This window comes from Cygnus olor, chromosome 1, assembly GCF_009769625.2.
Source record: "Cygnus olor isolate bCygOlo1 chromosome 1, bCygOlo1.pri.v2, whole genome shotgun sequence".
In the NCBI taxonomy this organism is placed as follows: domain Eukaryota; kingdom Metazoa; phylum Chordata; class Aves; order Anseriformes; family Anatidae; genus Cygnus; species Cygnus olor.
In genome coordinates, this window is record NC_049169.1 from 16,224,816 (window position 1) to 16,250,981 (window position 26,166).

At 35.9% G+C, this 26,166-nt stretch overlaps 1 protein-coding gene across 1 annotated transcript in view; it reads left to right on the forward strand.

Annotated features, from left to right (window-relative positions):
- CPNE8 (copine 8) overlaps positions 1-26,166 on the forward strand; it is a 104,019-nt gene that overhangs the window by 27,821 nt on the left and 50,032 nt on the right. The window contains 5 exon segments of the mRNA XM_040544735.1: positions 4,990-5,093; positions 7,922-7,961; positions 11,030-11,106; positions 22,667-22,730; positions 25,972-26,075. Of these exon segments, the coding sequence (XP_040400669.1) occupies positions 4,990-5,093; positions 7,922-7,961; positions 11,030-11,106; positions 22,667-22,730; positions 25,972-26,075 (389 nt within the window).

The window sequence follows — 26,166 nt, forward strand, 5'->3', positions numbered from 1 at the left end:
CCTGACCCAAGCAAAGCCATCTTCACAGTTAGGTCGGGTTGCTCAGGGCCTTTCCCAAATCAGATACGAAATTCTGTAGTGGCAGAGACTGCACAGCTCTCTGGGTGAACCCTTCCAGAGCTTAATCACTCATTCTGGGAGGCTTGTTTCCCTATACCTCATCATAATTTCCTTTACTGTAAATGATGATGGAAACATTTGTCTTTTTTATGTTTTCTGTGAACTGTCTGGCTTTGTCTTCTACAGTGCTGTTTAGGTAGTAGAGGGTGGTAGTGTCAGTAGATCTTCCCTTCTCCTCTCCAAGCTGAGCACACCAAGCTCATGACACATGTCAGATGTTCCAGCCTGCAGATCATTTTTCTTAGCATCCAGTGAGCTAGCGAGCAGACCTTTGCATTAAAGCCTGAGGTGCAAAGGCTTTTCTCTCTCACATGTTCAACCAAGCATTGTAAAAGCAGTGTATGCAATTTCTTGATCAGTGAAATTCAAGTCTTCAAAGTATCATCTTGAGGCTTAGAGTTGTGTGGAATATGCTTGAGGATTGCACCCTTGGGTGATGAACAGCCTCATGTTTGAGGATTGCATGCTCAGGGAATGGACAATTGAACAGAAGAGCAAACAGCCTTTATAGTATGAACTGTACATAGACAGTGAGGGTCATACATTTTAAGTCCGTACTGATTTTTTGATTTTCTGTGGTATGAGTCCCTGTACTGTCCCTCAAGTGAACGATACGTTCTGAAATTCTTGAGAGCATTTTGATTGGATTTGTCGAGTATAGAGTTGTTTGCTTCCTACTCCAGCAAGAGGGATTTGTTCAAGAGTGGGCTATGTCTTAATTTCATTATTTTGTAAAGTCCAGAACAATGTAAGGAGGGACAGGGCCTTGCTGACCTTACTGCCTTTGCCAGTTTTCTTTTCAGGACCTTCTCCATTTATCCATCAAGTCTTTGGCACATCTGACTCTCATTGCAGAACTCTTCTTCCAGATCCACAGCCAAATTATTCATAGAACCAGAGAATCATGGAGGTTGGAGAAGAGCTTCAAGATCATCAAGTGCAACAATCAACCTGACCACCGAGTCCCATCACTAAACTGTGTCCCTTAGTGCCATGTCCATATGTCTCTTCTGCCACTTCTTTGGGCAGCCCGTTCCAATGCTTGGCCAATGTTCCATGAAGAAATTCTTCCTAATATCCAATCTAAAACTTCCCTGGTGCAACCTGCGATGGTTTCCTCGTGCCCTATCACTTGTTACGTAAGAAAACACAGACACTGTCCTTGCTGCAACCTGGGGAAGAGAAGGCTCACATGTTATTCATGTGTATAAATACCTGATGGAAGGGAGTAAAGAAGACAGAGCCAGACTATTCTCAGCTGTATTCAGTGAAAGGACAGGAGACAATGTGTGGTAAAATTCAGTTTAAACATAAGATTTTATTATTATTGTTATTTTTTCTACTATGTACACTGGAACAGGTTGCCCAGAGAAGTTGTGAAGTCTCCACCCTTGGACGTACTCAAAACCTGACTGGGCAACCTACTTGAGCTGATCTGGCTTTGAGCAGAAAGATTGAATGAGACAATTTCCCCAAGTTCCTTCCAACCTCAAGTATTCTATGATTTTTGTCTGTTTTTCTTAGCCATTAATTTTCTTCTTCTCTGAATGGCTCTTCCAAAGTCAGCTGTAACTTCCTGTTGTGCAAACTGCCTTTACTGTTTCAAGAAGTATTACATCAGAAAATTATCAGTTTATGAAGGTGTCAAGTCAGAGGTTTGTCGAGAGGGTTGTGAGTACCCCTAAAGGGACTCTTTTGACAAGTTGATCCTCTGAGCTCACATCATTCAATTTAAATGATGACTTTGACAGCATAAAGTACTTAGGTTACAGCTGGTTATGTTCTTCATGTTCCTCTTTGTCTTCCGTGTATGTAGAAGTAGGCCCCACATGATGAAAGATCCTCTTACTCTCCTTCAAGGTGGTCCTAATCTGAGCGTTTAAAGGATTTCAGTAACCTTTTTTTTTCCTGCCTGGTGATTAAGGGGTCTCCCAGGACAACTTATACTTAAATCTGCACATATGGGAAACATCTTCATCAATATCTTTGCATATGTGCATCTGACTCTATTGGACATAGATGAGAGCCCCAACTTAGTAAGTACTCTTTACTTACCTGCTGTGCCTCAGGTAGCTTTGCAAGTTACATAGCAGTCATCTTAGGATCTGGTACACATCTTTTTGAATGCCCTGAGTCTTTTCCTTCTTGAGTAGCTGAGTGTTCATCAGATTTCAATGCTAAGAGTGAATCTCCTCTGCTTGTGGCTGATTCCAGTGTTTGAGAGTATTTGGCCAGCTTGCTGTGAGAATGCAAATGCAAGAAATAGGACACGCCAGGGAAAAGAAAATACTCAGATGATATGTTCTTGCTCAGAACTGCAAAATGGATAGTCCTTATGACCCCCTTGTTTTCATTTCTCATTCCTGGCTTGATGCTTGTGTCAGAGACTGGCTACTCGTTCTCAGTGCACAACTTCAGACAGAGCTTAGATATTGCTGCATATTTCATCAGCCATTCCAACTTTCAGTTTTTCCTGGCTCCAGTATTGTTGAATGCTATAAAGCATTCAGTTGACAGGGGAAGATTTTCTTTATAAACACTGAGATCTGTTTGACCTGGAAGCTGATTGAAGACTTCAGCTGTTCGTAAAAATTTGAATGCTGTTATTCAAAGGCAAAAGAAAAGCCTTTTAGCCATGCATATATTCCAGCCATACTTGTTCCTATAGAAACACCAGCTTTCTAGTGCTGTTATCATTTCTCATTCGTAAATACTTGACCACAGTAGTCACCAGTTTTGGTTCAAGAGAGTGTTTTTTTTTTTTTTTTTTTTTTTTTTCCAGCACTCTACCTGTCAACTTTGTTCAAGCATTTCAGAGGATATCCTGAGTCTTTTCTCAAGAGAGTAACTTCTTTCACCTGTAAGGATTAAACTATTTGTTCATGTTCTGATCTGTTTCCAGGATCCTGTGCACAAATGCCAGTCCTCTCTCAAAAGATTCAGGGAGATCATCTTGAATATCCAGTATCTTCACCACTCTGGAGAGCTTCTGGAGATTTCTCCTGCCCACTTCTGCACAGTGCTTACCCCCTTCATAGTTATTACTTTGGCTTAGGAGAATGATTGCTCATGAGTGACCCTGCTTTCTAAACAATTTGCTTTAGGACACGCTCAGAAGCCTTGCAGGGGATCTCGAGTGAGTTGCCAGTGAGGTCAGGAAACCATTCTATCTAGGTTTTAAGAACTGACGTAAAGTCTTGGCAGAGGAGCATACTAATTGATACTACATGTTAAATATTCTTTGTTTTTATTTGGAGAGGATATTGTTCATCAGGAAGATAGTTTTGCTTTTCTGTCTTTCTTGGGAAGTGCTGGAATATGGATATCTCTGAATATCATCACAACTGAACATCTCACAGCATAGCAAAAGTGAAAGTACCTAACAGGATTCAAGCACACTCTGTATAGATGCAAATCACCGCTGTGCAACTTCAGAGGACTGTTCCTGTTTCTGAGACTTTATAGAGCTGTGTCGTGAAGATGTGTTAAGTTTTGTTGAATATTTTATTGTACCTGAGGTGGGTAGTTGATTTTCACAAGGCAGTCACACTCTTAGATACTGATGACCCATGTGAACGAGTGGTGTTTGGAGTCAGACCCCTGCAGTTTGAGTGAATGCATGCACAGTCATTTGAAGAAGAAAACGTTTTTTGAAAGTAATGGAGTTCTTTAAAGCACATAAATAATGTGGCTGGAGTTCTTTACCACTTTATTTTAATGAGAATCAAGTAATAAAAGGAGATTACTGAGTTTTGAGAGGAAGTGACAGTGGAGTATGCTCTGTGCTTCCATCCACAGATGTGTTGAGTGTTCAGGGGCCAGGGTAGGGAGGCTCCTGTTGGAGACTTAGGGGTTCTGTGCAATGGCTACAATCACAGCTGTGATCTGAAAAGTTTTTTAGTTTTTTTTTTTAAAAAACTTTAGTTACAAGAAAATAGCTGTCTTTATTCTTTCTTTATCCATGTTTATGGATTTAATTCAGTCCTGTCAATGAAGAGGTTGGCAGTCTTTGACTCATTCAAAGTTTGGAGTCACAAATTGCAGTTTTGAGGATTATTAATGATGATCTTTCAGAAAAGTGTCAACCACCTTTTCAGTAGGCTATATTAAAATGTCTTGGTATTTTCAATATGTAGGACAAAATGAAATGCTTGTGTCATTAACTCATCCTTTTTTGTTTTGTTTTCTGTTTCAAAAAGTAAGTGTCTTGAAAGAACAGCTAAAACACAATACTCATATTTTATGACCTGTTATTTATATCTGTGATGTTTATGAACTGAAGTCAATCAAAAGTTATTTTTTTAAAGTAAAATATTTTCTGCTTGTCAAGAGCTTGCTGTAAACACCAAGGGGGAAAAAAAAAAGTGTTTTGCAGAAAGCTCAGAGAGGAAATGTAAAAAGAAATCTGAACTGAGGTGAAGTAAGAGCTGGATAGTGCAAAAATGATTCACTTCTAACAGAAGAACTAAATTTGCTAATATTTAAATCTATCTGAAGTAAGCAGTCTATGTAAGCTTTTGCTTGCTATTGTCTTTTTTGAGGAAAAAGTGGATTTTTATGCTACTGAATTTCTTTCTCAATTTTTTTGTGGATTCTGATTGACTTTGGGGGCTGATGTTTATAAAGTTTAGATCATACAATATAGAGCGTGCACCACTCGTCACGCTGAAGTATGCGGACTTCTGCCACCCTATCTTCATCCTCCGATAACTGATCTATTCATGTGAACATAGTCATTCTCTTTCGTGACATCTGTTTAAGAGAAATTTTTATAGGCTCTTCCATATCTCACATATTGCTGATTTTGGAAGACTACTTAATTACATTTCCATAAAGTACCTGCCTTAAACTGATACTTTTCTTTTACAGTTTGGAAGAACAGAAGTAATTGATAATACTTTAAATCCAGATTTTGTAAGAAAATTTATAATGGACTACTTCTTTGAAGAAAGAGAGAATCTTCGATTTGATTTGTAAGTTAACAATCTTTTACTCTAATATTATAGTCTCTGTAAACATACTAAGATTTGTAAAGCACAAAATTAACTTGAAAAGAGATAGTGTCTGTTGACATGGAACAAATTAGTAAACACGATTGATTTAGCATTGCTTCTCCAGAAATCAACATGTAACATAATAATGACTCAATTTTAAGAAATTGGTAGGTGTTAACTAGTCAAAATGTATTCATACTCACAATAATTGCTTTTAAAAAATAGTTTGAAATAGTTTTCATTTAGTGCATCTTTATCTTGTACACAGCAAACCAGAAGGACAAATGCCTCTTTATTTGCCTAAAATCTCCTAGCAACTTCGTGGCAAAGCCATCTTTAAATCTTCTAGGCTTTAGTCTGAATGTACCATTTACTTATCTGAATAGTTGCTTCAAACTGACTCTTACAGTCTCTGTGTTTTTTTTTCAGAGTTTCTGGAATGCAAATCAATTGTTATTTGAGGCAGGGCATAAAATAAATACAACAGTGATTGCATTAGTGTTGATTTTTCCTATAGTAAAAAAAAGGTATGGTGCCTGATAAATAGACATTAGCAAAGTTAATAGAAACAAACAAAAATCACGTTTATTTTTTCTTTAGCTTTAGCAGTCTTCTTATAACTCATCATAATGCTACCTAAGTTAACAAGAAGTACTGGAAGGATGTATAAGGGAAAAAAAGTTGCATTGTATTCAATACACAGATATCAGCTACCTGTTTCCATCTGGACTTCAACTGTTTAAGGAGTGAAATGAATTCCTCAGTGCCGAGATAGATTACAGGGTGATTGTAGATGGCCATTTGCAACTTTTTCTTCATCCTCACCATGAAAGCATGTTGCACATATTTTTCTTATTTTTCCTTTTTTTTTTTTTTAGAATTCGGATGTGATGTCATTAAGTCTGCTGAGTATAACTATTTCCTGTCATTTACAATAGCTTTAAGAGCTAGTCACTTTGCAAAATAAAGGTTTACCCCTAGAAGCACAGGTGATGCATTTCAGAAATGAAGAAACAGCTGGGACCACATAGAAATACTTATTTGTATATCTGTTGCTCCTTGTAGGCTGCATGTATGTTATGGGAGGAGAAGGTCCAATAGAAGTGAAGACCAAAAGAAATGACCAAGGAAAAGAAAGCTAGGCTCAGTCTAGGCAAAGAAAGGGAAATCTGTGAAGAACTTCTGGATAAGTGTGATCTGAAAAAGGACTTGAGCCTGACAGGGGAAAATCAATCTCCTGTTTGATCCTATTTATTATTTTTAAAAAGCTGTAAACATCATACTCTGTACTTAGCAGAAAGACCTGACTTTTCTACTGTTGTTCCAGATCACCTTGTGACCACAAGTCTATTCTGAACTCACAGCTGAATGACAGTTTTCAATGCTTGCCTGCCTGCATAGCCAGAGTCTGTGAATTCTCTTCAAAGTCCTATAACTCTGGTAGATTGGAAATGAATTATTGTAGAATTCTGAGTTAAAAATGTGACTCATGTAACTAATCATGGATTAAAACTCTGATATAGATCAAGAAAGAAACATCTTTAAAAAGCTTACTTTTTAAATTCCTCAGCAAAATTGTGTACTCCAGTTGGCCAAAGTGTTATTTTTCAAGGAAAGAAAGTTCTGATGGGTTTAAATTTCTGGCAACAAAAAAAGAAAAAGGCAGGCATATCTCTGATTCTTTTTTTCTTTTTTTTTTGAGGTACTCATAAATGACCATGAGCACGTACATATACTTTATAGCCACCGAAGTTTCAGCCTTTCTTCTATTCATATTTGATAATATGTTCCTAATACTGCCAATGAAATAGTTTTTTGTTTCAATAGTGTATCTAGCCTTCAGGGTCAAGTTACCTTTTTTTTTTTTTTTTTTTTTTCTGTTCAATTTCACCAGACGGTGTGGAGTTATTATTTTTTAAATCTTCTGTTAGTGGTTCCTATAGTCATTCTTCTGTTTACAAATATGTTTCTAAAACTTAGCCTGTGCTGCACCACACTCAGCTTCCCATCCTTCTGATTCTCTGGTCCACAGTGCATCATCCATCCCCACAACCAGTTGTGGCAGCACAAACAAACGGGTGGTATACCACAATGTGGGAATGGAAACGTGCAGTTAGAGGCTGAGATGGAGATTGGAATACTTTTTCAATTCCATTACTGGTATTGAGTCGAATGGGTAATTTGATAAAAGTAATACTGGGGATTTTCTGATAATGGAGGAAGACTGATAGTGTAGGGATTAGTACTCCCATAAGGATTACTGTATTACACATTTTTAAATTTATCTCAAATTCACAGAGTAATTTTTCTGAAACCTGAATTGGTAGTGAAAAGGAAACAATGATATTTGCTAGTTGGAGGAAGAACAAGATTATGATAAAAAGCTGAAAAGAGCAAGTCAAATGCTTGCTAAAAGAAATTTGATTTATTGGCAGTTGTTATTAATTAATCAAATGACTGAAAAACTACCAAAGAAAATAGTTCCCAAGGTATTTTGATATCTGCTAAAATTTTGTTCTCAATTTTTTCCTGCTTCCATTCCGCTCCTTTTTCGAAAAGGAGTTTTAGATTAATTTCTCTTACTAGCCTGTACTTTGAAAACAATTTTATTTTAGATAGGTAGTGAACACTAATCCTGTAATCTGTGATGATCGCCTTTCTCACTGGTGAGACTTCCACTGAGGTATCGTTTTGTGGTAAATTCTACACATTGAAATAGGTGAAAGAATTGTTTGATTTTCATTTTTTACAGTGTCCTTAGATCTGTCATCTGGCAAGTTGGATCTAACTTTTTTTTTTTTTTTAAGCTATGATGTTGACTCCAAGAGTCCTAACCTATCGAAGCATGTAAGTTTTTTCCTGGTTATTACTCTTTCTTGTACTGAAATGCGTATGTTTTCCTAGATGTTTATTTTCTTTTGACTGTAAATAAAACCAGATGCTTAGAGACAAATAGAAAACTTGTGCTGTTACTTAATATAATGTATAATGCTCACGAGTATAACTTTAATGGGACATTCATCCTGTAAAGGGCGTATTTAAGCACGTGTACATCTTTTCACATATGGGATATGCTGCATTTTGTTAATCATTCTCCTAAAATTGTAAATTTGTTTTGATTGTGCCACAATTAATATTAGTAAAATTCTTTTATGTTCATGACATCTTAAATTGAAAGAGATTAAATGGCAGCTTTAATATTTAGAGGTGCTGGAGTAGAATTCAGGGGCTGCTGAGTGAAATTTTAAAAATAAACAGGCTTTGGTAAGAGAACCTTTAAGAATCTGCTGAAGCAGAGGAAAAGATAATGGAAGGAACATTGTGTGTGTGCTTCACAGTAAAAAGATGAGGCTTCTTGCCTTTCATCTCCTGTGATATCCTCACTGTAAAGATTTAAAGTCCATGGCAAACTCTTTTCCTTCTGTCATCATGGCAAGATTTTCTGAATAGCCACACAAAATAGAAGTCTTCCTATACTGACTTGAGCAAGGACAAAGCATTGTGAGCTTCAGCCCTAGATTGTTTGTTCTTCTCCAGTAACAAGTTTATCTGAATTCTTTTATTTTTTCCCCAAAACATAGTTTGTAGTACAAAAACCTAAGAAATAAATGTTTTGGTTTTTTTTCTTTTTTTTTTTTTTTTTTTTTTAAGAGGAAAGATAGCTTAGTTAATATGGAAGTGCAAGCAAAGATATATGTAAATATATAACTTACGTTTCTTTATTTGATTACTGGAACAAGAGTTGAAGATTTGAGTATGTTGCTGAGTCCACTGGGAAAAAAAAAATAAAAGAAACCAATGGCCTTCTGAAGAGTATTCAAGTAGATCTTGAATTACATATGTGTCAGTTTCATTGTACTTAATACAGGCTAAGCATGTTCAGACTCATTACACCCTGTTCTTTCAACAGTGCCAATTTCCTGGAATCTTCAAGTGTGGAGGAAAACTTTGTTTTTTAGTCATGAACATTAATATCAGAAATACCTCTTTCCCTCCATTGGTATTAAGAGAAGTCTATACAAGTTTGTATAGTCTTGGATGTCTATGTTGAAGACATCCAAACTGTGCAATATGTTATACTCGTGAACAAGAATCCTGAGAGTCCTGTGAATGATGGTAGCTAGAGATTTCTTGACCACTTCAGTTCATTTCCATTGTTTACTGAGTGCTCAGGGTTGGTCTGCCTTTTGCTTTTCCCTCATCTCTTTCACATAGGTCTTAAGAATTTTGACAGTAAGTATGGACTGAGCAGAGCTTTGCTCGTATTCATGCACCGGAAGCTTGGCTTTTCTGAAAAATGTCATGCAAATAGTATTTGCTTAGCTAGACTTTCCATGTGGTGTAGTCTCCTGGTGTGTAGTAACATCTTTCCTGTCCCTAAAAATTTCTGTTAACCTATTTCTTTGCAAATACTGGGCAGTGTCATTTAATAGCTGAACATACGGGAGATAGTAAAGAGCAAACCTGAAGAATTTTGGTCTTGGTGACTGAATTTTGGCAAAATGGGAAGAAACTGAAATGAGTTGTTATAATGGATACATGAAGTAAGTAGAGTAGACTTTTTTCATAGACAGCTGCCATTGTAGCTGTCTGTAAAAATGCGTATAAAACTGGCTACCTGAAATTAGACTCTTAGGTTCATGGTAACTTAGAGATTTAAAAAACAAAAACAAAAAAGCATAGTAATTAACAATTGTAATTAGTAATAGACTGGAACAAATAGGAATTAATCACAGAAACACCACCATAAATAAACATCAAGTTCTGTGAGGGTAAAAAAAAGAAGAAAATTGTTGAGTACATGGTTTCAGTATAGAAAATGGCGTGTTTTAGAATGTATCATGCGTAATGTTTTTAAAAATGAGTGAGGAGCTGAGTATTTTCAGACGCATTTTAGCCTTAGCCATTTTAAAGGACTTAATTTTGATGGAAACAGTGTGACAGTATCAGATCAGTCAAAGGACACAGTTCAAAAATGTGTTTTTACAGAGTGGTTTTCCTCTTCAGTGGGATTAATTCTCAGACCCAATTTGTAATATGAACCTGTAGCTAGCACAGCTGGGAAGGTGACTCAGAGATGGGAATGAGTGGCCTGGACTTAAAGAGGAGTAGGAACTACTTGTACAGATATTCACTACTGTATCATACAGTTATGGTTCTCTGTATAGTGATCAAAGTGTTTTGATTCTTGTTAATGTTTGTGAACAAGTCTCACATGCTACTGTTACTCCTGCTGCCAGTGTTGCTGGCAAGAATAAAACTAGCAAGCTGCTTTCATATGCAAGATAAGGAGTTGGACTGCAGCATAATTTTTTTTTTTTCAGTATGCATACAACCCTGCAAATCCATTCATATTATGGTGCTACTTATGTTACAGGGAAATGGAATATGAAAATTACCTGATTTTTAGTGATAAAGTTAAATAAAATTGAAGAATAATGTCTGTCATTAAAGCAATGCTTGTGTACGACTGTCAATCCAGGATGCTCACAGAGATCCTGCATGGGCTTGAATTCCTGACAACATAATTAACTTTCCTGAAATTGGTAGAATCACTGTAGAATCTCTTCATAAAGGAGCAAGCTGTTAAAATGCTGCAGTTTGCTGAAGAAAAAGACATATTACTGATGCCTTTACATTTTTTTCCATCTCATTTTCATTTTTTTGGATGAAAAAGGTAGTATAAAAACAGTATATGCGGTGTATTAGGATTACTTCTTTAAATGTAACCCAGAGTTATGTGAAATGTGTAATGGTGAGTCTGGTTTATGTTTCATTACTACATAATTATTATTAAGATGCAATGTTTGGTAGAATGTGTTTTACCCTAAAGAAAGGCCCAAATAAATGGGAAAACATTTCTTTTTGCCTAGTGCAAAACACTATTTCTGAGTTCTTTTGTTACTGCTTTTCAGGATTTTTTGGGACAAATGTTCTGTACGCTGGGAGAAATAGTTGGATCACAGGGTAGCAGACTGGAAAAACCAATTGTGTAAGTATGTCATTCTGGAATGTTGCTTGAATACATACTGCTTCATTAGGAGAGAGTTGTGGGGTTTCTTTGCTGTGAGTTGTCTTGATATGCAGAACTGGAAAACATGGCTTCTAAGAGAGAATGAATTGTTAGGTACAGTAAAATTCTTTCTTTATGGTAATTTAAGTTTTGATGGTAATTTAAGTTTTTAAGACTATGGTAATTTAAATTTCAATGTAGACAATTATGAAAGGAATTGTCCAATCCATAATTTTTGTCAAATATAGTATATTGTGCATTAGAAATAGTTCGAATATAATAAATTTAAAAATATTTTTCTTTCTTTCGTGTTGTAAATAGTTTATTCTTGTCAGTCAAGGTTTAGGAATGACCATGAAATAGAAGCAGTTTTGATTATGCTCATATTATTGATAAGGTTAAATAATTGACTTCTTCTTCTTAAGAAGAATCATTCCCAATATTTAACATGAATGTTTATTCTCTGGCTGTTCTCTGAATTTGTATATTATAATATTTAAATAGTTGATGTCACAGTTCTTTATGATAAATCACCTTTCTGTAAAAATATGAAATTACTGATTTTTTACATGATCTCAAGTACAAGGAACATGTATACCATGATAACATTGCTAATATTTATTTTCATTTATTTTCTGATGAATTTTACCAAAATATTTGGGAATGTCTGTAAGATGACCATAGCTCTGCATATTCGACTTTTCTTTAGTAGAAACGTAGCTAGAACTAAAGTTCAGTGCCAGATCAAATAACGACTCTGAAGAACTTCGATCTCTGAAATTCACTTGATGCTGTGTCCTTTCTAAAAAAAATAGCCATTTTATCTATTCAATTTAAATGAAGGCATTAGTTTGAATGATTCCATATCTTAGAGGACCTGTAGACTTAACACGCACATGAGTACTTACTTCCTCAATTGAGAATTAAATAACTTTCATCTCAAATTTCTCAAAGGCACATTGTCACCAGCTGAAGGGGCTTGGTTGCATTGAAAATGGTTGTGGTTTTTTTTTTTTTTTTAATATTTACTCCTTCTATATTTTGATAAAGTATTTGGATTATATCATCTAAATCTACTAAATTCCTTTGTTGTTCATATGGATTTTTTTTTGATTGAGCAGACCAAAAATTGGACTATTAGGTAGTAACCAGTAACGCTATGATTATTAAAGAAAATCACAGTTTTACTTCAGAAAAAAAAAAAAAAAGAGTCAAAACTGATACTATACTATTAGGATTAAAGAGACATACAAACGAAATTTCCTTCAGAATAAAATTTTATCCTTTTACTTATACTAATAACCTCCTATCTTGTCCATGGATATGAAATTGTCAAGTTGCATAACGATGAAAAAAAAAACATTCCTTAGGTATTCCACTTTATAATTCAAGTAATAAAATCTACCATTTCATTTTACATTAATCCTACAGTACAGGTATGGTACCTTATTTCACTGATTTCAGCAATCACTAATTTACATGGCTATCTTCCAACATTTACAGAATCATTCTGTGCTTAATGAATCTTATCAAATCCTTAAGATTGCATGGGACACTGTTATCTGAGCAATATAAGACATTATGAAACAACCTATGCACTGAGATACCATATAAGAATATCTTTGTAACACAACCAAAAGACATTCTAGCTTCCAAATTAACACATCGTAAGTCTTTATTGACTTTTGTTCAGGCATCAAGGAAGAAAGTGTTTCAAAGCCAAACTTTCCTGCTTTTATTTCTGTTATTCCCGATACTACAATTCCTAGTCAATGAGGTAATCCAGAGCATGAAATATTTTCTATTTATCCAACTAAATTTATCAAAACCTTTCATATGATCAATGGATTTGCCTTCATCTGAGAGGATTTTATGTTTGAAAACCACTGTTCATAGGGATATACAGATATTTAAAATGTCAATGATTTGGAAAATACTTCACTATTTATTCCTAAAAAAATAATCCAGTAATTGAAAATAATTTACAATTTTTATGCAAATGTAAACTACAAATTCAGGTATGGCATGCTAAAAGCAAGTATTTAAAGATATAGGTGGATATTTTTTGTGACAGCAATACCTTTTTTTGATTTAGTATGTTTGTTCAGTTTGTTCTGTTTTGTTTTTTTAAACAGCGATAGCACTGCAGTTAGTGATCATGAATTTGGTTACTCTGTCTGCTAGAGTATTCTTGTCACATTTTACTGGGTTCACTATGAATATACAAGGGTTACTTCAATTACTTTTCCTCACCACTGGTTTGCTTGTAAGTGGAGGTGCAGTCTTCTGATTTAGGAAACCTTATACAGAAATACTGACAAGTAATGTGTGGGTTGAGTTATGTTTCCGTGTGATTCCTTAAGGAAGATACTACGTTTGTACATTGTCTTCCAAGTGGTTACTCAGCAGACATCTGTCATTTATAGGAAAATATTCTTCTGGGCTAAACTTTGGTAAAAACACCACAAACGGTACATATTCTGAATTTGTATTCACGTAAGAAGATTCAATATCAGCATGAAGTACAATTCACAAAACTCAGAATGTACTTAGTCTCTTAGTATTACTGCAAATAGAGTAAAACTCCCTAATTGAGTTGTATTAAATGATGGATTATTACTCTGATGTAGGATGCTTAAGAAATATGTTCCTAGCCATATACTACTGTATTCTAGGTGTATATATGATGTAATTGATCATTTCTGTTACTTAGGTGACCTTTTTATTTTTAAAATAAATAATGTCTTTAGTGGTTTATGTGGTTTATACACTAGTCATCTTTTCATGTGCATCTTTTATATCCTGTCAACTTCAGACCTTAACATTACTTTAAGTAGTAGTTCTGAAGTCCTGTGAAAAATCTCAGAAGTCAGTATCTTGTTATCGGTGGCCAAAACATACCAGTTTTCCCTAAATTTTATTATTATTTTTTCTTATTTATGTAAATAACTTAATGTCATCAATAAAATAATAACAAAAAATAACATTTCTCTACATTGTGTCAAAGAGCTTGATGATATGCGGAGGTGGCCCTAAAATTTTTAGCTTCATGAAAACAGTGTCCAGCTTCAAGGAGAACCACTATAGCCATCATTTTCTCTTTCAGTAACTTTGAGGTGTTGAAGTGTCATGCTAAAAACTCTTCTCAATATTTGAATCCAGTTAAATTCTCAGTTTTTTACAGTTCCAACACAGTTGTAGCTTGGAAATGCATCTGAAGTTTCATGTTTCCATGCCAAAAATAATTTTCGGTTGTCCCTAGTAGTGCTTCTGGATGAAATAACAGTTCAAAACAGACCATTTAGACTGATAAATAGAAAGAGAATTTACATAGTTTTCTTTTAATTTAACATGTGTCCTTATAAAATCATAAAAACTTTTAAATAAAGTAAAAGAAATTTTTGGTTACAAAAAGTAAGCTTTGTATAATTACATCTTAAATTTTGAAAATATTCTAAATGGGATTTCATATTTTAAATATTTTAAATGGGATTTCAACTAGTTGAATTTCTGAGACTTATAAAAAAATAAAATTAAAAAAATATATATATATTTTTGAATCACAAATATGAGAGGTAGGCTACCACTGTGTTATAGGCAGGCACTCCTATTCTTATGCCCTTCCAGTCCATTAGCCTTGACTAAATTTTGTCTGTAAATGCCTTATGTCCAATCATTTGGATTTTATACAAAGGCAAATATCAGCTATTCAACAGGACTCATTATAGTTCATGCTTCAAACTTGAGTGACATGAAAAAAACAAAAACATTTTTACGTACTACGGTATCAAAATAAATCTTTGGTTTAGCTTCCCTAATTTACAGCCAACCGCAGATGATTCAAATTGATGTGTAATAAATGTAAGTTGTTAGTTCTCTTGCTGAATTCCATGAATGCTGTGATCATTACTGCTGCAACATCCTTTGACAATATGATTCGTATTCTCTTCAATGCTCAGAACTGAAGTTGATAATAAATGCATTTGGCTGAATTTCAAGGGGTTCCAGTCACCTCATCGCTGTAGTTACAAACTCAATTTTTATGACAAATCCCTAGTCATCCCCTGCCCTGAAACTCTTCCTGCCCTCCATGCCCTCCCTCCCCAAGGACTATGCCAGTGCTTATTTTTTAAACAGGGCTTAATTGTCCTATACATAAACAGTTCTATTAATGTCCCTATGTATTTTGTTATTATTTCCATTCTCTGTAATGATAAGACTGTGCACATTGGGAAGTGCTTCATTTTAAAGGTAAATAAAATCTTAAGCTCCTCTTCAAGGTGAGGAGGGTTTCAGTATCTGCAGGATGATTCAGGAAATACAAATGACAAATATACTGTTTAATCTTAAAAACACATCTGTGCACACAGTGACATAGTATGTGCTAGAGGTGGTACTACTTCACTTTATCACTTCCTTAAATGACTTGGGAAACTACCGAGAAAAAGTGACTTTCAGATACAGTAGTTAACTTCAGCAAACATTGTGGCTATTAGACAACAGTGTTTTGTGATTCACCCATCCTGGATATGAAACTTCTAAAAGTCTGTCCAGGAAATAGCCTTGAGGTCGAGTTCAGTAAGTAGTTACCTTCACAATGGAAGGGGTATGTTAGGCTACTCCCTGACCCAGCCCAGAAGAGCCATCAGACCAGCAAAGGCCAATCTCCACCTCTGTCCAGCTCCTTCCAGGTTTGTCCCAGGTGAACCTCAGCACTACGGGCTGGGGACACATACTGTCTGCTTGTTCTGGCCATGGTTTTCCTTCTTGATGGTGAACAGGGCGGTTGCATTGTCTATTCATTTGAACATACAAATTATCCTGTGTTTGGGGCAGGGGGTTGGCCTTATTCTGTTTCCTTCTACTAAAAAAAAAAATTCACAGACTTATGTTAACAGATAAGCTAATTAGACTTAATTTTTGCTATTGAATTGTGAATTACACAGTGAATTGCACTCTGAACTTCATTGACTCTTTTGGCCAACTGTTAGTTGACTCTACTGGGAGCCTTCGGTGACTTGGCCAGAGACAGGTGCTGACTTTGGAGACACCTGTAATCCTGTAGTTTGTAAGACAAATCTTGCTTGAAGGTCTTAATATTTTTTTTTCTGTCTTAAAAGTGTTAAATTATTCAACAAACTACTTTTTTTTCTGAGAAAATTCCTGACATTTATTTTAAATGCATAGATTAAAAATAATCATAGGATCATAGAATGGTTTGAGTTGGAAGGGACCTTAAAGACCATCTAATTCCAACTCCCCTGCCATAGGCAGGGACACCTCCCATTAGACCACGTGGTTTGTCATCACTTGGTACAGGTTAAGTGAATTAACAGATGAAATTTAAAGTTTGAAATGAGCTATGAGAAAGAATCTTCACCGATATCTTTTCCTGTTGGGAAAAAAAGTCTTATTATTTCATGGTTGTGTGGACCTGTGTAATACATTCTCTCTTGGGCAAGCGAGTGTTGTTTAGCCTTATAGAGGCTGCTCTGTTGTGTGTCAGATACTAAATGGACCCAAGCCAGTTTTCTCCTTGAAATGTTTCCAAATATCTCTTCCTTTTTGTGTAAGTGATGCTGGTAGATACTTGTTAATGTTGTGGTGTGGTGTTTTTTTTTTCAGCTGTTCCCATTGTTCAGGTTTTACTTTATCATTCGGGTTTTTGACAGTGCTGTGGCTAGACAGCTGTGCCTCATTGTTTTTTCATTCTGGACTTTCTGGAGTCTGGTTATCTTGGTGTCTAGGAGACATTTGTTATCTTGTTCATTAAACCATTACATTTCATTTCAAAATCGTTTGATTGTACAGGTGTGTTTAAAGTCTCAGTACTCTTGGATTTGATGATCTTATAGGTCTTTTCCAACCTAAATGATTCTACGATTCATTTGGTAATATATTATGTCTTTCCTTCCTAAGGATATCTTCTGCTTTGAATTTACAGTTCTCTTTACAAAGTCAAGTCCACATTCACATATTTTGAATGTTCTTTATGATCTTTCATTTGAGATCAGAGAGCTTTTTCTCTTCACAGTATTGCCGAAGTTCATTAAAAGTTTGCCTTTTCTGTTCTCTGCTAATAGGTGTGCAAAGAAGGGAATGCTCAGAGCTGTTTTAGTCCCAATCAGCCGCCCCACTGAAGTACCACTTTTTGTACTTAAGCAGCTTGAGAAGCCGAACTCCATCCTCTTAATGGCATTCAAGTAAATTATGACTTTTTTTTTTTTTTCAAAATGAAAATTAAAAGCATTTGAAGGTTAAACTTCAGATGTATCTACTTTCAACATCTACAAAAGCTCTGTAAGATTTGGGAACCCGTGGCTGCTGTGATCTGGCCAAGCCCAAGTCAGACAGCCCACTACCAGGGAAAGTTCCCTTAGAAATTCTACTCTGAAAGGACACTCTTGTTCTACACCTCATCAAAATTAAGCAACACATCTCAAGCCTAGAGGCTCATTATTACAGTGGTCTACCAGGCAGGCTGAAACACATACCTTGGCGCTGTCCTTCATGGTGAGAGCAAAAATGAAGATAAACATGCACACTTTTCTTTGCCTTCATCACAGGCATGACTTGCAGTTCTGTTGGTTTTACAAGCTCCAGTGGATTATGCCTCGGAGGCATGAACTTAATCGTATTTGCTCTTGGCAGGTATGAGGATATCTCCTCAACCTCACTGTTTGTTTCTGATAGCATTAAGGGCTTTGAATTTGGTGCACTCTGTGGCAGAAGACTCTCGCTCCTGGTATGATAGGGCACCACCCTGTTACCTATGTGAGTGTGAGCATTTGAGTTCATGATCATAATTCTTCAGTGCTGCATTTCATTCTACAAACTGGCTAGGTGCGGATGTGAACATCTCCTCTAGTTAATTTCTCTTGCAAAATAAATCTAGTCATACAAGGCAGGGGAAATGGGGAATCTGTCATTTTAACAGTAATTTTTACTCTCTTTAGTTATCGGGTTACTGAATTCATTAAATGCTTTCCCAAGACAAGCTCTGTGTAAGATCTACTCAGTGACCTTGTGTGCCCCAGTTGTAATAGCATGAAAGGATAAGGTGCAGATGTATCTACTTCCAGAAATGGCACAGCTTTATTTTTCTCTCAAGAGACTGTCACCTTCCTTGAAATTATTCATAAATAGATATTTGTGTGTTCTGTCTTCCTAGAGAGAAGCTACATTTGTAACTCTGAGCAATATTCCTTTCAGGATCTAATAAGTGCACTCCTGTCAGGATTCTCTGTAATGATGAGGCAGAGCCATTGCAGTTGAAGTCTAATGAAGGTTCTACACCAGTTATTCAGATCTGAGTGCCACTGCTTGTTAATGAGGCTGCACTGGAGCCAGCTGGCCTATTTTGGGACGTTCTTTCTCCTGTCATCTTGCTGTCAACATAATTGATCGAAAAAATGCCTGAACCTTGGAATAGGGACTTTCTATATATTTGTCCTATCCTCTTATCCGTGGTTGTGACTGCCAGAGGGCTAGTTCTGTACGTTCAGGGTTAAGACTGTAAATTTTTTAATGATCTGAAAAGTGTTCAATCCTCTCTGCCTCACTGCTCTGTTTACTCTCAGATGTTCAAATTCCTAGATGAACTGTCATCTTTCTCTGACTTTTCCACTGAGTCTCACAAGGTCCTCCTTTCAGTCCTTGTTAAGGCAGAGTGGCCTTTCAAGCTTATTTAGGTGCTGCAGATACTGTGTCTCAATCATGCAGTCATTTGTTCTAAGGAGACGATCACTCCTCAAGGCCGTACCCAGTCTAGAGACATGCAGGTATTGTTGTGGCCTTTTCTTTCGATGATGGTCTCATGTTCAATTCCCGTAACGATCAAGTTAATTGCTCCCTCAGAGACTGTCCAATTATTTTGCCATCTTTGGGAATCTTTCCATGCGCATCTTTTTTCTAATGACAAAATCTTTCATTCTGTGTAATATCAGAGGCCTCAGGTGAACCCTGTGCCATAACAACTTCTGCCAGAAAGACATTTTAATCCACGTAAAAATTGCTTATCATTGTAGTACGCCTACAGCTTCTGGGCTTGAACCAGTAAAACCCTATATGTAGATCTTCCTCACATTTTACCTTCCTTTATCCAGTATACAACCTACTCACACCCCGACTGGCACATTTTCTATATTTGAATACCAGATAACTAGCACTGACAGAGTTGACAATGGCTGTGCAATACAGATTACCCCACAAATCATATTCTGTAGCGTTTTCCAGAGAATCCTACCCAGAGAATTTGGTAGTCTGAAAATAAGTACTGTATTGTCACTTCAGTGCTATAGAACCGACTCCAGGACAGCTCAAAACCAGATATTCCCTAAAGCTAAAGAAGATGGGCTGTGGCACTGCATTCTGGATTTAAACAGGCAGAAGTCTTCCTAATGTGTTTTTGTATAGGTAAGACCAGCTTGACATTATTTTATTCTGTTCTCATAAAGGCATTATTGCTAGTTAAAGGTTTTTCCATTTGGCTGATCTGTGACCACTGAAATTTTTGTCAGGGTGCTGACTGTACATTTAAGGATTTCTTGTCCTGATGAGTGGTTGAAAGAGAATTTGTAAGAGAAGAAACTCTTTAGCATCTGCAAATGTCCCAGTCTTTTTTTCATGCTTGTAATCTCATGACAAGGATAGAAAACTCATCCTGAATAGCATCACAAACTGTAGAGGTCGGTTGGTAGTTTTCAGTCCCTGAATAATGAGAGATTTTTGTGCTGTAAAGAAATTCTGTGCTAATCTTGATTAAGCATTTCACCTCTTTGCCAGCTATCATAGTAAAATGATCTTTCTTTTGTAAGTCACGTCCTCTAGAACCTTGGTGATACGTCAAGCCAAACCTTGCTTTCAGGTACGACTTAACAGTGTGCACTTTTCATGTCTTGTCAGCAATCAAGAATTCCCTTTTTTGCTGACATACCCACCCAAATATCTTCAGGCGATTGCCCCTCCAGCTTCCCCAGCTTTCGGAGTGCTAATTCCAGACACGTGTATCTTTTGGGATTGGGCCTGCCTTGGCCTCCATGTTCATAAAATAAAGCATGTCTTCATGTGCAAATCTCAGTTTGACACTGGCAGGTATTGACTGCGATGTGTTGTATCTGCAAGCAGGGTGGCACAAGATTCTTCTCTATAACTGTTTGGTGACCAGTTTGTCAGAAATGGAGCTTGCTATCAACAGTTTACTTCAGTCCTCCAGCTCTTCAGGAGGTGATCCAAGTTGTATTTCTGATGGTTTAGCACATGACACAATAACCTTTTGGGGGTGGAATAAATCTATTTGAATTTTTGTACCAAAAGAGATGTTTGGTGCTTTTGCTCTTAATACTGTTGCTGCTTGGGCTATCTCTCAAATACATCCCTAATACCAATTTGCATCCATCCTGGACTCAAGTGTCTCTGTAGCAAGAGTTTTGGTTCAGTCTGTGGTAGTTCTGATACTGGTTCTTTCTGTTTGAGTGACATAGCTTACAGAATGGTGGTGCTTCTGATTTTTTAGTTATACTTCTGAGATTTCTTTCTTCCTCACTTGTCAAAGCAGGGATGAAGGTCATTTGTTCCTTGAAACATTTTTCCATATAAATTCAATATCACTCTTACAACTAAGTCATTTCTACTGCTGCTCTTATTACCAAATTTCAAAAGTTTTTGAAGTTTCAACATGTACTGTTCAAAAAAAAAAAACAACCACAGTTTTTTTCATCTTTTGAAAATCTGGTATTTCACATCAAAATCCTATTGCTACAGAGACTAGAATGGATAGTTTTCAGGCTTTGAGCTGTTGAAGGGTGACAGATTTAAAACCACGTGGTCAGAAGAAGTTGATGAAACTATGAATCATACTGTGTAACACTTGATTGACCATATTTTTTCTGTTGTTTTTATAAAGTTTTCCTGTTTGGTCTTAAGGTATTATATTTTATAAGTTAGACAATGTTAAATGGAAGGGTGCCATTAAGATCTTTATGTATTTAAATTTTCACTTAATATTTAATATTAAAAACTTGAATAGCTTCCTTATATACAATTTTACCTGTGAAATCAGGCTTACCTTGTTGTACTGAGGATACTAGGTCCAGGACGAGAGTCACGTAGTTCTTTGATTACTGACAAGTGACTGGAGCAGCATAAGAGCAGCATTCCCTGATGTATTTCCTACAGACTCAAACATCCCATTCTAAACAGGAGTTTCAGTGAGCTTCTGAAGTCCTCACATAAGTTTTCATCAGTCTTTGCTCCTCTTCATAATCTGCTTTTAAGAACTATTTCCCCACCAGTTCTTTTTCTTCTCTCCCTCTCTCTTTCCCTTCCTCTCCCCTCCACTTCCCCTGCCCCTCTGTCCCTTCCTTTCTCCCATCTCCCACCTCTACAGGTTGCAGATATGGTGTAGTGTTGCTTAGAAGTAAAATTCCATAGTTCTCTTTGCATCATTGTACTTGTTTTTGCTATGCCCTACCACAGTCTTGGTGAACTTATTTAAAATTTTGGAGCTCTGTACAAAAATCAAAAGGATTAAGGAAACTAGTAAGCAAAAATAAGAGCAAGAGTAGATATTTACATTGATATTATGTCATAACAGAAGAACATGAGTGCCCTCTAGTTCTCTTTGAAAAACCTGAAAAATATAACCAATTTAAAAGCGTAATTTTACCTCTGTGTCTCCTTGGAAAATAATTTTATTTAAATAGCTATTTATTTTCAAGAAAGAAATAAAGAACTTGAAATTAAAGTAGTATAAGCAATAACATTCACCTTGAAAAAAAATAATCCAGTAGTAATTGCTAATGTATCTGCTAATGGATTTACTAATAGATAATAAGATATGGCAGCATTATGCAACAAGTTGTATCTGAATACATGTACTTTTTTTTCCCCAGAAAAAGTGCTGGCGCTGAATACTGTCACATTATTTGTGACTTCTCTATTCCTATATACTAACAATTTGTTTTGTGCTTTCTGGTGTTGCGGCAGTGTGTTTTTAATTGCTGTTTGGGTGAATAGTAATTTATTTAATAACTACTGTATCTTATATTATGATGAGATTATCGTCTGTTTTCATAAACATTTCAGACTAAGTGTCTTTGTAAAAATCAGGCTGGTGTATAGTTTAAAATTTATTTTTGGCATTTTGTTTAAGGAAAATCTGCAAAAGGATCATTTTCATGAATTTCTAAGCTTTAGAGTCATCTCTAAATAAAATGTTAATGAGAGAGTAAAAAATAGAATTTCTGATATTATCATTTCATCCCATTTAAATTTTTTGTACTATTTCCTTTAAAATTAAATCTGTTTAGTTTTAATTTTAACTGTTTGTCCATGCAAATTAGAAGGAACGTGCAACTTACTCACCAATTTGCTTAAGTTAACCAACATTTTAACACAGGACAAGTGACAGAGGAGTGAAACTGCATAGCATGCCATCAGTTTTGTGACTTGAAAGCTTACCTTATGTTAATCTGTCTCAGTTGTAGCATTTATGATTGATCTGAAGGTACTGAGTTGATATAGTTATATTTTCTTATAGAGGCATTCCTGGGAAGAAATGTGGAACAGTCATAGTAACAGCAGAGGAGCTGGGCTGTTGCCGAGTAAGTGTGTGTTCGTTGCTTTTGAAAAGTAAAGTGAAAATGTTTTTGTGACTTACCCTGCACCAGACTGTTAAAAAAAATATACAAATTTCTATATTTTGATATCTGTAAGAAGTTAGGGTATTTTTATGAGTTACTCTTAGCTTTATGTAGTAAAGAAATAAGCAGAAAACAACTTGAAGCATAAGGTTTTTGATTCTTAAAAGAGTTTTAAATCTAGTCTTTGGTTCTCTAAGTAATCGTATTTTAATTTCTTAGTGTCCAATTTTTAACAAAAATCCATTTGTTTCAGCTGTGGAATTACATTTCCATTATGGGATATTGATATTGCATGAACATCACAGTAAAATTGACCTTCTAATTTAAAAACTTTATGCTAATAGTCATATTATTTAAAGAAATATCAAATTAATGTTTATTGGAAAAAGCTATTTGGATATTTAAAAGAATCTCCATACAAGAAGAATGTAAACAGTTTTCTTTCAAGTTAAGACTGCCTTGGCTTATTAATGGTAGCTATAACATTACTTATTTAATAGAAAGCAAAAGAATATCTCAGCGTGTGGGGGACAGTCGGGAATTTGGCTGGTTAAGGGGAGAGACATGGTGTGGTCATGACCTTCCCAAAGTGTATCACCACTTTTCCCCCTCCTAGGTGCTCATGGAGAAGTAGATTGGACAGAGGAGAAGGCTTACTGGTCAGAAAGCACCTGGAGCCAGGCCAGCTCTGTGGCTTCCCAGCACTGAATGAGCTAGCAGCAAGCCGTAAATCGTAGGGAAACAGAGACTGGAAGGAAGAATAAGGAAGGATTATATACACAGGGTGATAAAAGAAGGGTTGGAATCTGAAGGTGGGGGAGTTAGCCCAAGCATGGTATATAATGAACGAGGCTGTAGTGTGTATCTTAGAAGAGTTTACAATGACAAGATAGCAAATCTTAATGAGGAAAGCAATAATATCAGACGTTTGGTGAGATCCAGGGGATCTAGAGAATATAAGATTAGATACATAAACCTACAAAAATGTCTTAAGGCTTGAAGAGATTTGTTTTTGGGGCTTAGCTTTTGCAATTTGGTGATGTTGGGGGATAATGCTTCACAGTTTCCTTAACTTAAAACTTTCACACTGGGTCATAAGCTGTTAATTCTTGATCTATTTCTGTGATAGTAATGACTTTGTTTTTACTAATATGTCCAATAGCTAATCTGTTTAGGTCTTATTTACTTAAGCTCATTAGATATTTGAAGAAATATATTCCATAAGAAATAAATCATTATTTTTTTGCCTTTTTTCCAGTTTAGTTAAATTTGTGTTATTTCTCTGCAGAATTGGTGTATATGAATAGCACACAGGGTAAAATCTTATTTGCCTTTGTCAGACAACCTACAAGTCCTGCACTGTTGTGCTAATAGGGTGCACCGGCTCAGTCTCATTTAACTCCCATTAACAGTGTCTGTGGGAGTGCACTCATACACTACCTTTTCTCTGCTAATATTGAGTGGTGGAATAATAGACTTACAAAAAGCATGCCTTTTTGTGACAAGGATTTCTGAAAGAAGCAGTGGACACTTAATTTTATTTCAACTTTGATAGCAAGTGGAACCAGAAAAATTGTTGTCCTTGAATTATAATTTTTTAGGACAGATTATTCCTAATTCTGACTCCTTTAGTTAGGCTTTGTTTATTGCTTTTGTCCTTTGCTGTTACCTTTTTTTTTTTTATTGAGGAAGGATCCTAATTCTCTTCTTTCTTATCTGTCAGATTTAAAGGGAAAAACTAATCTAACTACAATTCAAGAAATTGGTTTCTTACTCATTTTTTTCTGTACACAAATGTTTGATCTTCTGGGGGATGAGTACTAACTTTGCCATTGCTCTACACAATGGCATCTTCTCAGCCTGTGTTCACATCTCTGCTTTCATTACAAGAGAATAAATCAGTAAATGCAGAGTGTTATCAAACCTGATGATATGAAAGGTGGCACTAAGTGATGGCTCTCTGATATAGATGATGTAGCAATAGGACATGCTTGTGTTACTAGTGAGAATAGTAAGTATGGTCATGGAAAATGCCTTTCTCCTTTGTTTTGGGAAGTATTTTGGAATGTCTGGAAGTAGTAACTGATAAAAACGTTCACACTTTATCAGATGACAAAATGGACATATCATTTAATTGATTTCCTGCAGAAATCATGCTCCTACTTAACCATTCCTAAGTCTAGTTTGCCATCACCCTGAGCGTTTATAGGTAACCTTAGAAGAGTCTGCAGAATATTTTTTCCTGATATTCTGATTTAACCATCAAGATCAGCTTTGCCATTCCAGTTATAACAAATCATTCAAGTCACAAATATGTCATTAAACCCACAGTTGGAACAGGATTTTTTTCTTTCTCTTGTAATGAAGATAAACATTAGGTGCATTCCGAGGCCTTCATGTTCTTCCAGATTGACCCCTCTCAGAACTTGCATAGACAAGGTTACTCAGTGCTCTGTGCAGTTAGGTTTTGAGTATGTTCAAAGAGACTCCACAGTTTCCCTGTTCCAGTGTTACTCCTCATAGTAAAAAGCTTTTTTTTCTTGTATTTAAATGGAATTTCCTGTATTTTGTTTTGTACCTATTGCTGGTACGAATTACTTTTTACTTATTACTGGTCCCAGGTGCCCAAGGTTCTTGATGTCAATCCTTAGCACTAAATACCAAGACAGGCTGTGAGGAACCCAGACTTTTCCATTTCCTTTGTCACCTGGTCCCGTGCCCCAGTCAGTGATGGACCGTGTTTTCACTAGTCTTCCTCTTGCACCCGTTTTCTGGAAATGTCTAGAGTCTTAATTGCTAAGCCATTTGCTTTACAGACTGCAGGAGCAGACAACTGAAGGTGTAAGTCACTGAAGGAATAAGGTGTAGTTGTATCTCACTGCAGCTTTTTTAATTAATTCTAACATGTGTTCTTTGCCTATGCATCTACTTCCCTCAAAAGGCAGCTTTGGATGTCAGAAAGTACTACAAAAATCCTGAATCATTTAGCATAGAACTTTATGCTTCTCCAAACAAATTATTGGTTCCAGCAGTTCAAGCTGCACTCTAAGGACATTTGCAAGAATGTGAATAAGTAGAAAGTATCTAGAAGACAGATACCTCTCATTTAGTTTGTTTTCTATTTGTATTGTTAGTAGTCAATGATAATTTTCTCTTATCAAACTGCATGCTCTTTGTAATTTTTCTGTATTATCAATTTCAGGATTCAGTTTTAATGCAATTTTGTGCGAACAAACTAGACAAGAAGGACTTCTTTGGGAAATCCGATCCTTTCCTGGTATTTCATCGAAGCAATGAAGATGGCAGGTAGATAGATGCCTGTTAAGTACGTCTGCTGCTAAACAGTAGGCAACTTACTTATTTTCAGATGGTAATATAGTTTTCATTTTTTTTATAT